The sequence below is a fragment of the Oncorhynchus mykiss genome, unplaced genomic scaffold (assembly GCF_013265735.2).
Source record: "Oncorhynchus mykiss isolate Arlee unplaced genomic scaffold, USDA_OmykA_1.1 un_scaffold_218, whole genome shotgun sequence".
NCBI classification, from domain to species: Eukaryota; Metazoa; Chordata; class Actinopteri; order Salmoniformes; family Salmonidae; genus Oncorhynchus; species Oncorhynchus mykiss.
The window spans coordinates 405,633-419,638 of record NW_023493687.1 but is presented as its reverse complement, the minus strand read 5'-3'; the positions used below and the strand labels follow the sequence as shown (position 1 = coordinate 419,638).

The 14,006-nt window shown below is 44.8% G+C and overlaps 1 protein-coding gene across 1 annotated transcript; it reads left to right on the top strand.

Annotated features, from left to right (window-relative positions):
* Positions 1-6,480: 6,480 nt before the first annotated feature.
* LOC110514251 (NXPE family member 3-like) lies at positions 6,481-12,942 on the top strand. The gene is made up of 7 exons (XM_036973024.1): positions 6,481-6,623; positions 6,930-7,001; positions 10,390-10,491; positions 10,574-11,334; positions 11,672-11,742; positions 11,845-12,087; positions 12,193-12,942. The coding sequence occupies exons 3-7, from the start codon at positions 10,399-10,401 to the stop codon at positions 12,741-12,743; spliced, it is 1,719 nt and encodes a 572-aa protein (XP_036828919.1). The 5' UTR covers positions 6,481-6,623; positions 6,930-7,001; positions 10,390-10,398; the 3' UTR covers positions 12,744-12,942.
* The last annotated feature ends 1,064 nt before the right edge of the window (positions 12,943-14,006 follow it).

The window sequence follows — 14,006 nt, the reverse complement described above, 5'->3', positions numbered from 1 at the left end:
AGAACTCACAGTGCAGAGCCTGGCCGAGCTCTGAGTCACATAGAGGTGATGCTGATGCTCACAGAGCTCACAGTGCAGAGCCTGGCCGAGCTCTGAGTCACGGAGAGGGGATGCTCACAGAACTCACAGTGCAGAGCCTGGCCGAGCTCTGAGTCACGGAGAGGGGATGCTCACAGAGCTCACAGTGCAGAGCCTGGCCAAGCTCTGAGTCACAGAGAGGGGATGCTGATGCTCACAGTGCAGAGCCTGGCCAAGCTCGGAGTCACGGAGAGGGGATGCTGATGCTCACAGTACTCACAGTGCAGAGCCTGGCCGAGCTCGGAGTCACGGAGAGGGGATGCTCACAGAGCTCACAAAACTCACAGTGCAGAGCCTGGACGAGCTCTGAGTCACGGAGAGGGGATGCTGATGCTCACAGAGCTCACAGTGCAGAGCCTGGCCGAGCTCTCAGTCACGGAGAGGTGATCGCAGAGTCACACGCACACTGTCAGGTAACAATCTGTGCAGCTATTTAAAGAGCCAAAACAACCTGTATTTGAATTCAATGTTTTTGGGATTTTGTAATTCACATATTAAATCAATAAAGTCTCCCGATGTCAGACTGTGGTAGGGTCTCCCGATGTCAGACTGTGGTAGGGTCTCCCGATGTCAGACTGTGGTAGGGTCTCCCGATGTCAGACTGTGGTAGGGTGTCCTGATGTCAGACTGTGGTAGGGTGTCCTGATGTCAGACTGTGGTAGGGTCTCCTGATGTCAGACTGTGGTAGGGTCTCCTGATGTCAGACTGTGGTAGGGTCTCCTGATGTCAGACTGTGGTAGGGTCTCCTGATGTCAGACTGTGGTAGGGTCTCCTGATGTCAGACTGTGGTAGGGTCTCCTGATGTCAGACTGTGGTAGGGTCTCCTGATGTCAGACTGTGGTAGGGTGTGGATAAGAGGAGAGAGAGTGTTGTTTGGTGAAAACAGACCATCAACCAATAGGTGGAGGAAGCCAGCCTGCCAGTCAGGAAGGAGAGAGCTTCTATCCCCAAGCCATGATACTCCTAAAGAGCTTCTACCCCCAAGCCATGATACTCCTAAAGAGCTTCTACCCCCAAGCCATGAAACTCCTAAAGAGCTTCTACCCCCAAGCCATGATACTCCTAAAGAGCTTCTACCCCCAAGCCATGATACTCCTAAAGAGCTTCTACCCCCAAGCCATGAAACTCCTAAAGAGCTTCTACCCCCAAGCCATGAAACTCCTAAAGAGCTTCTACCCCCAAGCCATGATACTCCTAAAGAGCTTCTACCCCCAAGCCATGATACTCCTAAAGAGCTTCTACCCCCAAGCCATGATACTCCTAAAGAGCTTCTACCCCCAAGCCATAAGACTCCTAAAGAGCTTCTACCCCCAAGCCATGATACTCCTAAAGAGCTTCTACCCCCAAGCCATAAGACTCCTGAACAGCTACCAAGACGTCTCTTTTACACTGCTGCCTCTCTCTGTTTATTATCTATGCATAGCCACATTACCATATTAACTCAATTACCTCGACTAACTGGTGCCCCCTGTTTACGGCCTCGTTTGTTATTTTACTGCTGCAGTTTAATGATTTGTTACTTATATTGTCTACTCTCACTTTTTTTCTTATCTATGTTTTAGTTAACACTTATTTATATAAAAACACATTCTTAAAGCACTGATGGTTAAGGGCTTGTAATTAAGCATTTCACTGGAAGGTCGTATTCGGAAAATGTGACAAATGTAATTTGATTTGATTTGTACCAGGAGTCTCTCTGAAGCTGATTTATCTTTATTCAAACCACCACCATACTGTATAGAGTTACCAGGACAACAGGGACATCAAACCACCATACTGTATAGAGTTACCAAGTCAACAGGGACATCAAACCACCATACTGTATAGAGTTACCAAGACAACAGGGACATCAAACCACCATACTGTATAGAGTTACCAAGACAACAGGGACATCAAACCACCATACTGTATAGAGTTACCAGGACAACAGGGACATCAAACCACCATACTGTATAGAGCTACCAAGACAACAGGGACATCAAACCACCATACTGTATAGAGTTACCAGGACAACAGGGACATCAAACCACCATACTGTATAGAGTTACCAGGACAACAGGGACTTCAAACCACCATACTGTATAGAGTTACCAAGACAACAGGGACTTCAAACCACCATACTGTATAGAGTTACCAAGGCAACAGGGACTTCAAACCACCATACTGTATAGAGTTTCCAGGACAAGAGGAAAGGTCGGCTGCGGTCAGAGGAGCTATAGAACCTTTTGATAATTGACTCTCTGTGTGAGAATGAAGCCACCACCTCTCAAAGAGCTTTTCCTGGTCGCTTTCATTGTGAAGGCCGGAGAGAGCAGGGAGAGAGAGCAGGGATATAGAGCAGGGAGAGAGAGCAGGGAGAAAGAGCAGGGAGAGAGAGCAGGGAGAGAGAGCAGGGAGAGAGAGCAGGGAGGGAGAGCAGGGAGGGAGAGAGGGAGGAATGTTTGGCCTGATCTTCAGGAAACAACACTTGACAACCACAGCTGCACTCACAGTCAGGGAACCGGAGTTCCGCCACAGTCTGAATGGTGAGGAGCTGGCAGAGATATGCTGCTTTTACTTCTTCAGGATCGAAAGCTGAGAGAGAGACTGCATGTGAAACCAACACTAACTCTCTTATTCCCTCTCAACTCTTTCATCTCTGAGACTCGAATCTCTCTCTCTTTCTCTCTCTTTCTCCCTCTTTCCCTTTCTCTCTTTTGCTCTCTCTCTCCTTCTGTAAATGTTGAGTAAACAGTCCTGTTTTTGTGACTGCATGATGGGAAGTACCCTGTGCCCCAGTCCCCAACTTCGTCATGGAATGCTGCTTCCCAGCTCTCCTTCACCATGGTAACTGGGAATGTGTTTCTGTGGTGAGCTGAGGAATATTTGAAAGTTGATCCAAATATAATTGAAACACAACAGCTCACTCTGTTTGAATGTTTTGTTCAGTTAGTATCTTTTCCATAACAGTTGTTCTGAAACGGAGGTTTGTAACCTAATGGTAACAACCAAACGTTCCAGCTCCTCTGATGTGATGTAGAACGTAATACAAAACGCCACTGTGTGTAATCCCAATGTTAGAGACCAGAGGGCCCTGGGTAGCAGGCAGAGTGGAGAGGTAGAGGTCAGGAAACAATTCCAGCCCTCCTTTCTCTTTCTATCTATCTATCCCGTCTGTCTGAGTGGCCCTTCACATCCCTGCTTAGTCACATTGTCTCTGTTTAGACTAGTGGGACACCCAAGGTGTGTGTCTCTCTTTCAGAGCCATTTTTTAGTGGAGAATTGAGGCTCTGTTGTCGTAGCAGAAGGGAACAGAGACGCTGTGAGCAACAAGATAATTTGAGTATAGCTCAGTATACTAAACGCAATCGTTCTCTGACACGTTGGATTGATGATCCTGAGATCGTCACTGCCAAAGCTTCTGCACAGCATGCTTTGATATACTGTATTTGTCACGGCTCCATATATAGATATATCCCCTCTGTAAATTGTATATCCTCCCTGTAAATCAGCTTTACTCTAGACTTTTCTGTTGACTTACTATTTATATAGTATATGTTGTATGCTGACAAAGTTCTGTGTTCCAGTCCTCATCTACGGACCACGTAGAAAACGACGATGTTCCAGTCCTCATCTACGTACCACCTAGAAGCTGACGAAGTTCTGTGTTCCAGTCCTCATCTACGTACCACCTAGAAGCTGACGAAGTTCTGTGTTCCAGTCCTCATCTACGGACCACCTAGAAGCTGACGAAGTTCTGTGTTCCAGTCCTCATCTACGTACCACCTAGAAGCTGACAAAGTTCTGTGTTCCAGTCCTCATCTACGGACCACCTAGAAGCTGACGAAGTTCTGCGTTCCAGTCCTCATCTACGGACCACCTAGAAGCTGACGATGTTCCAGTCCTCATCTATGGACCACCTAGAAACTGACGATGTTCCAGTCCTCATCTACGGACCACGTAGAAAACGACGATGTTCCAGTCCTCATCTACGGACCACCTAGAAGCTGACGATGTTCTGTGTTCCAGTCCTCATCTACGGACCACCTAGAAGCTGACGATGTTCTGTGTTCCAGTCCTCATCTACGGACCACCTAGAAACCGACGATGTTCCAGTCCTCATCTATGGACCACCTAGAAGCTGACGATGTTCTGTGTTCCAGTCCTCACCTACGGACCACCTAGAAACCGACGCTGTTCCAGTCCTCATCTAGGGACCACCTAGAAACCGACGATGTTCTGTGTTCCAGTCCTCATCTACGGACCACCTAGAAGCTGACGAAGTTCTGTGTTCCAGTCCTCATCTACGGACCACCTAGAAACCGACGATGTTCCAGTCCTCATCTATGGACCACCTAGAAACCGACGATGTTCCAGTCCTCATCTATGGACCACCTAGAAGCTGACGATGTTCTGTGTTCCAGTCCTCATCTACGGACCACCTAGAAACCGACAATGTTCCAGTCCTCATCTACAGACCACCTAGAAACCGACGATGTTCCAGTCCTCATCTATGAACCACCTAGAAACCGACGATGTTCCAGTCCTCATCTACGGACCACCTAGAAGCTGACGATGTTCTGTTTTCTAGTCCTCATCTATGGACCCAATAGAACTCGACAATGTTCTATCTATGTTTTAGTCGTCATCTACGGACCACCTAGAAGCTGACGATGTTCTACGCCTCATCTACGGACCACCTAGAAGCTGACGATGTTCTGTGTTCTTGTCCTCATCTATGAACCACCTAGAAGCTGACGATGTTCTTGTCCTCATCTACGGACCACCTAGAAATAACTGCGAGAAACCGGTAAATTATAATAAATGATTTACATCAACAGCATGACGTTAAATGTTGAATTATATGTGTAATGTCTGAATCTGTATTCTCTGCTCTGGAATTGTTTTTGTGACAGGTACATTTGCTGCAGCGTAGCCTATGCTACATTAATATTAGGACTGAATGCAGGTCTAATTTATTCCTACACATCCCAAATTGGCTTTCAACGTTAACCTTATTTTTTTATTGTAAAGAGGATTTTTTTTTTAAATGGCGGCTGCAGAGTTTTAGAAGAAAAAAAAAGAGCAGAGATGTTCTGCTACTTCTGGTATACACACAGAACAGAGATGTTCTACTACTTCTGGTATACACACAGAACAGAGATGTTCTGCTACTTCTGGTATACACACACAGAACAGAGATGTTCTACTACTTCTGGTATACACACAGAACAGAGATGTTCTACTACTTCTGGTATACACACAGAACAGAGATGTTCTGCTACTTCTGGTATACACACAGAACAGAGATGTTCTGCTACTTCTGGTATACACACAGAACAGAGATGTTCTACTACTTCTGGTATACATACAGAACAGAGATGTTCTGCTACTTCTGGTATACACACAGAACAGAGATGTTCTGCTACTTCTGGTATACACACAGAGCAGAGATGTTCTGCTACTTCTGGTATACACACAGAACAGAGATGTTCTGCTACTTCTGGTATACACAGAACAGAGATGTTCTACTACTTCTGGTATACACACACAGAACATAGATGTTCTGCTACTTCTGGTATACACACAGAACAGAGATGTTCTGCTACTTCTGGTATACACACACAGAACAGAGATGTTCTACTACTTCTGGTATATACACAGAACAGAGATGTTCTGCTACTTCTGGTACACACACAGAACAGAGATGTTCTACTACTTCTGGTATATACACACAGAACATAGATGTTCTGCTACTTCTGGTATACACACAGAACAGAGATGTTCTGCTACTTCTGGTATACACACAGAACAGAGATGTTCTGCTACTTCTGGTATACACACAGAACAGAGATGTTCTGCTACTTCTGGTATACACACAGAACAGAGATGTTCTGCTACTTCTGGTATACACACACAGAACAGAGATGTTCTGCTACTTCTGGTATACACACAGAACAGAGATGTTCTACTACTTCTGGTATACACACAGAACAGAGATGTTCTGCTACTTCTGGTATACACACAGAACAGAGATGTTCTGCTACTTCTGGTATACACACACAGAACAGAGATGTTCCAATCCCTTTTTAAAGGAAAAAGGAAAAAGTTTCTTCCAGTTCGAGGTGAGTGATCGCTGTTCTGACGTCCAGAAGCTCTTTTCGGTCATAAGAGACAGTAGCAGCAACATTATATATATATATATTATATATGGAGAACTACAAGAAGGAAGAAGTGGGAGTTTGTACTATTTTAATTAGGGCGGATTAAGTTAGTTTCACTATTACGTATGGATGATTTATTTATTTTATTATTATTTATTATATTATTTTATTACTTATTTACTTACTTCTGTGGGTTATTATTTATTTTTTAAACCGTCCAGTTGGTGGCGGCAATAAACCTTTTGGGGTGTTGTCCGCCATAAAACCCACAGAAGAAGAAGAAGACCATGTGACTTTAACCAACAATTCTGTTTGGGTGATTCCCCAGCTGTCTATCACAGTCTTCTGGTTTCAACCAGTGTGCCTGAATGCACATTTTGACTCGGACCCTTCCCAATCCAGGTCAGTGTTTTTTAGTTGCAAGGAAGAAGAAGATGTAAGTTCTATCTAGCTTTTTGGCAAGTTGAGTGTGTTTATTTTAGGAAGATTATGCGTTGTGGGGTTTATTATCGGGTGGGTAAATGCTACGTAATGATGATCGACTGCAAACTGTTACTTTTAGGCTGAATGTACTGTGGCAAACCTCTTCAAGGTTAGGAGCGTTTGTCACAAATTAAGTGGGAAACTGTCACCAAATCACCCAAGAATGAGAGTTCTTTCGAACAGGACAGTACCTGTGTGTTTGTTTCTCCGTCCTGGTCCACCCAGGCCGTAGGCGAGGTCAAGGATAGCAGGGTTCGGTACGCGAATCGGGTTCTCGGTAGGTCCAAACGCCAACAGGTAAGTCCAAAACAATCCAGCTCATACACGGTAAATCCAGCCAATCTCTATTGTCTCTTTCTCTATTGTTCATAGATCCTTCCAGCACTCTCTCTCCCTCTTGTTGGTTTTTCTTGGCCCTTTATCTGTGGGTCGGCTCCACCTTCTGAGGGTTCCCCTTGCTTCTGGGACATGTAGTTTTGGCGGTCGGCCATTGTGTGATCTGTAGTTCTGACAGGGGTGGCCATTTTAGTGATCGGGCAGAGCCCGTTTATTAGTTCTGCTCTCACATATCTGCCATTTATCACTCGACCCCCTTCTTTGCCACAGTACAGATTATGTACATTTTAGATACTACATGTGCATGTTGATTATAATAGTGCCTGTATTGCATTGAATGCCCAGTATATGTTATTGTTTAGAGACTGTTAATTGCTGTAGCCTGTACAGTATGTGCATGTTACCACTGTTTTTTCATAGTTTGCGCTACTGTTAAGCCGTGGCGAGATTCTAGAAGTTTTCAGAGACTGTCCTCAGTTCTCATGCATGCACAGTAAAATTTATGACTCTGTTGCACCAGACACAGATCAGATAAGACCTACACTAGGCCAGAAAAAAAGCCAATAAAACTAGCCTGTAAAACAAATTACTTCTCTCTCTCTCTGGGCGATATGTTTACAGTGCATTCGGAAAGTATTCAGACCCCTTGAGTTTTCCCACATTCTGTTATGTTACAGCCTAATTCTAAAATTGATTTCCCCCTCATCAATCTGCACACAATACCCCATAATGACATCACAATACCCCATAATGACATCACAATACCCCATAATGACATCACAATACCCCATAATGACATCACAATACCCCATAATGACATCACAATACCCCATAATGACAAAGCAAAAACTGTTTTTTTATAGACATTTTAGCAAATGTATAAAAATGTAAAAGACTGAAATATGACATTTACATCAGTATTCAGACCCTTTACTCAGTATTTGTTGAAGCACTTTAGGCAGCGATTACACCCTGATCATCGTTCCAGATCTTTCCACAACCACTCAGTGTGAAAGGGAAACTGGTCTGGTCATAAAACAGGCCTATCTGATTACTTCTAATCACAAGTAGCCTCTACAGCTGTCTGTCCCTGAGCTCACTGAGATGGGAAACTGAGGGCCCAGAATATTTTATACAATGTTGCATTTGTATGTTGTATTTATTACATTTTCCGAGGTCTCTCTTTGTGGCATCTGACCACACTACTGAACAGTAGTCCAGGTGCGACAAAACTAGAGCCTGTAGGACCTGCCTTGTTACTAGTGCTGTTAAGAATGCAGAGCAACACTTTTTTTAATGTATAGACTTCTGCTGTTGTATCAACATGTTTTGACCATGACAGTTTACAGGGTTACTCCAAGCAGTTTAGTCACCTAAACTTGTTACATTTTCACATGATTTATTCCAAGATTTAGTTGAGGTTTATGGTTTAGTGAATGTTTTGTCCCAAATACAATGCTTTTAGTTTTAGAAAATATTTAGGGCTAACTTAATCCTTACCACCCATTCTGAAACTAAACTGCAGCTCTTTGTTAGGTTTTGCAGTCATTTCAGTCGCTGTAGTAGCTGAAATGTATAGTGTTGAGTCATCATAGACACTCTGGCTTTACTCAATGCCAGTGGCATGTCGTTAGTAAAACATTTAAAAAGTAAGGGACCTAAACAGCTGCCCTGGGGAATTCCTGATTCTACCTGGATTTTGTGTGAGAGGCTTCCATTAAAGAACACCCTCTGTTGTGTTAGACAGGTAACTCTTTATCCACAATATAGGGTGTAAAGCCATAAAACGTGTTTTTCATAGTCAACAGACTATGGTCGATTTAATGTCAAAAGCCGCACTGAAGTATGACAAAACAGCCTCCATAATCTTTTTATAATCAATTTCTCTCAGCCGATCATCAGTCATTTGTGTAAGTGCCATACATGTTGATCATTGTAAGACAGCCATTTATGTCTTTCGGATCCATTCAGATCAAGCATTCAGATCCCTTCACATTTTCCACATTTTGTTATGTTACAACCTTATTCTAAAATTGATTAAATTGTTATTTTCCTCGTAAATCTACACACAATACCCCATAATGACAAAGCAAAAACAGGTTTAGACATCTTTGGAAATGTATTCAAAATAAAAAACTGATATCACATTTACATCAGACCCTTTACTCAGTATTTTTTTTAAGCACCTTTGGCAGCGATTACAGCCTTGAGTCTTCTTTGGTATGACACTATAAGCTTGGCACACCTGTATTTGGGGAGTTTATCCCATTCTTCTCTGCAGATCCTCTCCAGCTCTATCAGGTTGGATGGGGAGCGTTGCTGCACAGCTATTTTCAGGTCTCTCCAGAGATGTTCGATCGGGTTCAAGTCCAGGCTCTGGCTGGGCCACTCAAGGACATTCAGAGACTTGTTCCGATACCACTCCTGCGTTGTTTTGTCTCTACCACTCTACCATATTGGCCTGATTGGTGGAGTGCTGCAGAGATGGTTGTCCTTCTGGAATTTTCTCCCATCTCCACAGAGGAACTCTGGAGCTCTGTCAGAGTAACCATGGGGCTCTTGGTCACCTCCCTGACCAAAGCCCTTCTCCCCCGATTGCTAAGTTTTGCCGGGTGGCCAGCTCTAGGGAGAGTCTTGGTGGTTCCAAACATCTTCCATTTAAGAATGATGGAGGCCACTGTGTTCTTGGGGACCTTCAATGCTGCAGAATTGTTTTGGTACCCTTCCCCAGATCTGTGCCTCGGCACAATCCTGTCTTGGCGCTCTACAGACAATTCCTTAGACCTCATGGTTTGGTTTTTGCTCTGACATGCACTGTCAACTGTGGGACCTTATATAGACAGGTGTGTGTCTTTCCAAATCATGTCCAATCAACTGAATTTAACACAGGTGGACTCCAATCAAGTTGTCGAAACATCTCAAGGATGATCAATGGAAACAAGACGCACCTGAGCAAAAATGTTGAGTCTTATAGCAAAAGGGTCTGAATACTTATGTAAATAAGTTATTTCTGTTTTTTCTAAAAACCTGTTTTCGTTTTGTCATTATGGGGTATTGTGATGTCATTATGGGGTATTGTGATGTCATTATGGGGTATTGTGATGTGATTATGGGGTATTGTGATGTCATTATGGGGTATTGTGATGTCATTATGGGGTATTGTGATGTCATTATGGGGTATTGTGATGTCATTATGGGGTATTGTGTGTAGATTGATGAGGAAAACATTATATTTAATGCATTTTAGAATAAGGCTGTAACATAAGAAAATGTGGAGAAAGGGAAGGGGTCTGAATACCTTCCGAATTAATAAAGATTCCATTAAAATACCCTCCCTTTGGAACCCTAGACAGGAGCCATGTGGAATTGTCAGTCAAAATATGTCTGCATCTTCCTCCTGCTGGCTCTGTCAGGCCTCTTCTTCCTGTTCCGTAACATCAACATTCTGGAGGTGAGGACCTTGCTTCTATCACTATCTACCTGCATCAGCCTACACACCTCTCCCCTTTAGTGACCTCTAATCTCCTCCATAGTGGAAGCTCAACAGCACATTGGACTTAAGCAGCATCCACTCAGAGGGCTCTCCTCCTTGCCTCGATCGCAAGCTGAGCTTCTTCTGTAGCCACCTGGTCCAGGAGCCCTCTACCCAGGAGGCTCTGGAAGATTGTTCCCTCCTGGAGTCCATCGCCGGGCCAGAGCCTCTGCCCGTGACGACACCCCTGGACCAGACCAGTGACCCTGCACACAGTCTGTTTGCAATCCTTCCAGCAGGGGGAGGGAGAGAGAGGCACGTCGGGGACCAGCTAGAGGCTCTGGTCCTTATGAACGATTTCCAAGGGCGTCCCAAGAGCCGTGGCGGGGACTTCCTGCTGGCCCGGCTGCACACCCCAGAGTTGGGTGCGGGCGTTGCAGGACAGGTACTAGACCACTTGAATGGGACCTACTCTGCTATTTTTCCGTTACTCTGGGAAGGGTCTGTATGGGTGGAGGTGACACTGGTCCATCCTAGCGAGGCAGTTTCTCTTCTACGACGCTTACAAGAGGAACGGCTAAACTGGGTGCCTTCCAAGAGCCTGTTCCGTTCTGGATTATTGTCTGAGACCACCGAGTGTAACCTGTGTCTGCCGAACAACCAGCAGCCACTGTGCGATTACACAGACCCCCGTACGGGGGAACCTTGGTTCTGCTACAAGCCCAAGCAGTTGGCTTGTGACACGCGGATCAACCACTTCAAGGCAGGCTCCCAGACATATCTGCAACATCTGACCAGCAAAGAAGCGCTGTTCTTCCAGAGGTTAGTTAGGAGGTAAAACATAATGTGTGTGTGAATAAGGACTCGATTCAATCCGCAAGGCTGAAGTTCAGCGTTGTAGCACGATTTGACATTGAAAGGCAATGTTACCGCGGTAGCGAAGATGTCGGCTCAATGGGAAATTACCTTTTAATTTCACAGCTATAGTGATGAACTTGGGTGATTGAATCGAGTCCAAAGTGCACTGTCTGTTTCATCTTGTATGAATTTATGCTTCAGCTTCCCCCCCCCCCCCCCCCCCCAGTGGTTCAGGTGAATGGTATTGCTTGCTACAGTTTTTTTTCTAATCACGTAAAATTATTAAAACTTTTTTTTTTAGTGGCATCAACATCAACGTGCACATTCATGCAACGGGGTCTGACAGCGTCACTGTGCTGCCAAAGGAGAATGGTGGGAATTTTGCTAAAATTATTGCAGAGTGTGAAGAAAAAATTTGATTGTATCTGTAAAGTGATGGTAGCTTTGTGCATCACGGCAACTTCCGCATTTCAGACAAACCAGATGAGGAAAGCAGCAGTGTAGCGGCAGCACCTATCAGGACCCCTCCCCTCCCCTCCTGGACCCCTCCCTCTGGGTATTACTACCAAGGGTCATGGCGGGCGCTGGATGGTGTCCTAATACGCCAGTTTAACGACCCCGCTGCCGTTATTCAGTGTCTGAAGGGCAAGCAGGTGTACATGTACGGAGACTCCTCCGTTAGACAGTACTATGACTACCTCACCAGCTTTGTGCCAGGTGAGTGTTGTTTGCCAAACCTATTACATCTTACACCCGACTGTGTCTCAGGTGTGTAAAAATGATCTCTCTTTCTCTCAACATTCATCTCTCTCTTTCTCACAGAGCTGAAGAAGTTCAACCTTAGAAGTCATGTGAGAGCGGGGCCATTCATGGCAGTGAACATACCCAACAACATCCTGTTGAAGTACCGCTGTCACGGCCCCCCCATATTCTGGCCCCCTCTCAGTGTCAGTCAGCTGCACTATGTAGCTAATGAGCTGGATGGCCTGGCCGGTGGTTCAGACACTGTTGTCGTCATCAGCGTTTCGACCCATTTCAGCTTTTTCCCTCTGCAGGCCTACATTCGCCGACTGCGACGTATTCGAAGGGCGGTGGTACGCCTTCTGAACCGAGCTCCGGGGACCGTAGTAGTTGTGCGCTCTGCCAACCTGGACCAAAGGAAGGACAACTTCATCAACAGTGACTGGATCTTGACCCAGCTGTACAGGGTGCTCAAGGTCATGTTCAGGGGTCTGGATGTGATGCTGCTGGATGCCTGGGAGATGACCCTTGCCCACCACCTCCCCCATGATCTTCACCCAGCCCCCCCCATCATCAAGAACATGATAAACACAATCCTCTCTGGTGTCTGCCCCCTATCATCAAGAACATGATAAATATTGAATAATGTAGTAACCAACAAAGTGTCCTTCTTCTTAGTTGTCCGTGTCTCTTTGATGACTTGTCATGTAGTCTGGAGCTGAAGGTTCCCTTCGTTCTGGAAGGTTCTGGTCCTTAAACGTTTTTGTATTTCTTCTTCCTGAAAAGTCTGACGAGACAAAATAAAGTTTGGGCTGTTTTTACTTGATTCTTTGAATGCCTTGAGTGTTTTTAAACTGTGCGGGTCTGACCACAAGGGTTAATGGTATCACAAAACAATCAACCATATGACATTAGTTTTCCATATCTCCCCACTGACCATTCCCATTTACGTTCTTTATGTTAGAATTATTGTTCCATTATCCACTTTTTTGGACGTAATTAATTAATACGACTTAATTTACGACCAGGTGCGGGGGTGTCAAAACCGGCCCAGTGCCCTCCTCCCCACTTTGCAGGGGGGAGAGGGTCTGGTTATTATCAGCTATTGTCAAGCTGATCTGACCCATTGTGATCCTCACAGGACAACCATGACACTTGTTAAAGGTACATTTGTGGAATTTCTTTCCTTCTAAATGTGTTTGATCCAATCAGTTGTGTTGTGACGAGGTAGGGGTGATATACAGAAGATTATTATGGCAAGAACAGCTCAAATGAACAAAGAGAAACGATAGTCCAGAATGACTTTAAGTCATGAAGGTCAATCAATCCGGAAAATGTCAAGAACTTTAAAAGTTTCTTAAAAGTGCAGTCGCAAAAACCATCAAGCGCTATGATGAAACTGGCTCTCATGAGGACCGCCACAGGAAAGAAAAACCCAGAGTTGCCTCTGCTGCAGAGGATAAGTTCATTAGAGTTAACTGCACCTCAGATTGCAGCCCAAATAAATGCATCGCAGAGTTCAAGTAACAGACACATCTCAACATCAACTGTTCAGATGAGACTGTGTGAATCAGGCATTCACGGTCGAATTGCTGCAAAGAAACCACTACTAAAGATCACCAATAAGAAGAAGAGACTTGCTTGGGCCAAGAAACGCAACCAATGAACATTAGACTGGTGGAAATCTGTCCTTTGGTCTGATGAGTCCAAATTTGAGATTTTTGGTTCCAACCACCATGTCTTTGTGAGATGCAGAGTAGGTGAACGGATGTTCTCCGCATGTGTGGTTCCCACCGTGAAGCATGGAGGAGGAGGTGTGATGGTGTGGGGGTGCTTTGCTGTTGACATTGTCTGTGATTTATTTAGAATTCAAGGCACACTTAACCAGCATGGTT

Coding starts and splice junctions, on each gene's coding strand:
- LOC110514251 (XM_036973024.1), top strand. CDS start 10,399: ATGTGGAATTGTCAGTCAAAATATGTCTGCATCTTCCTCCTGCTGGCT. Junction 11,335..11,671: donor GAAGCGCTGTTCTTCCAGAG/GTTAGTTAGGAG, acceptor TTTTTTTTTTAG/TGGCATCAACATCAACGTGC. Junction 11,743..11,844: donor TGTGCTGCCAAAGGAGAATG/GTGGGAATTTTG, acceptor TCCGCATTTCAG/ACAAACCAGATGAGGAAAGC.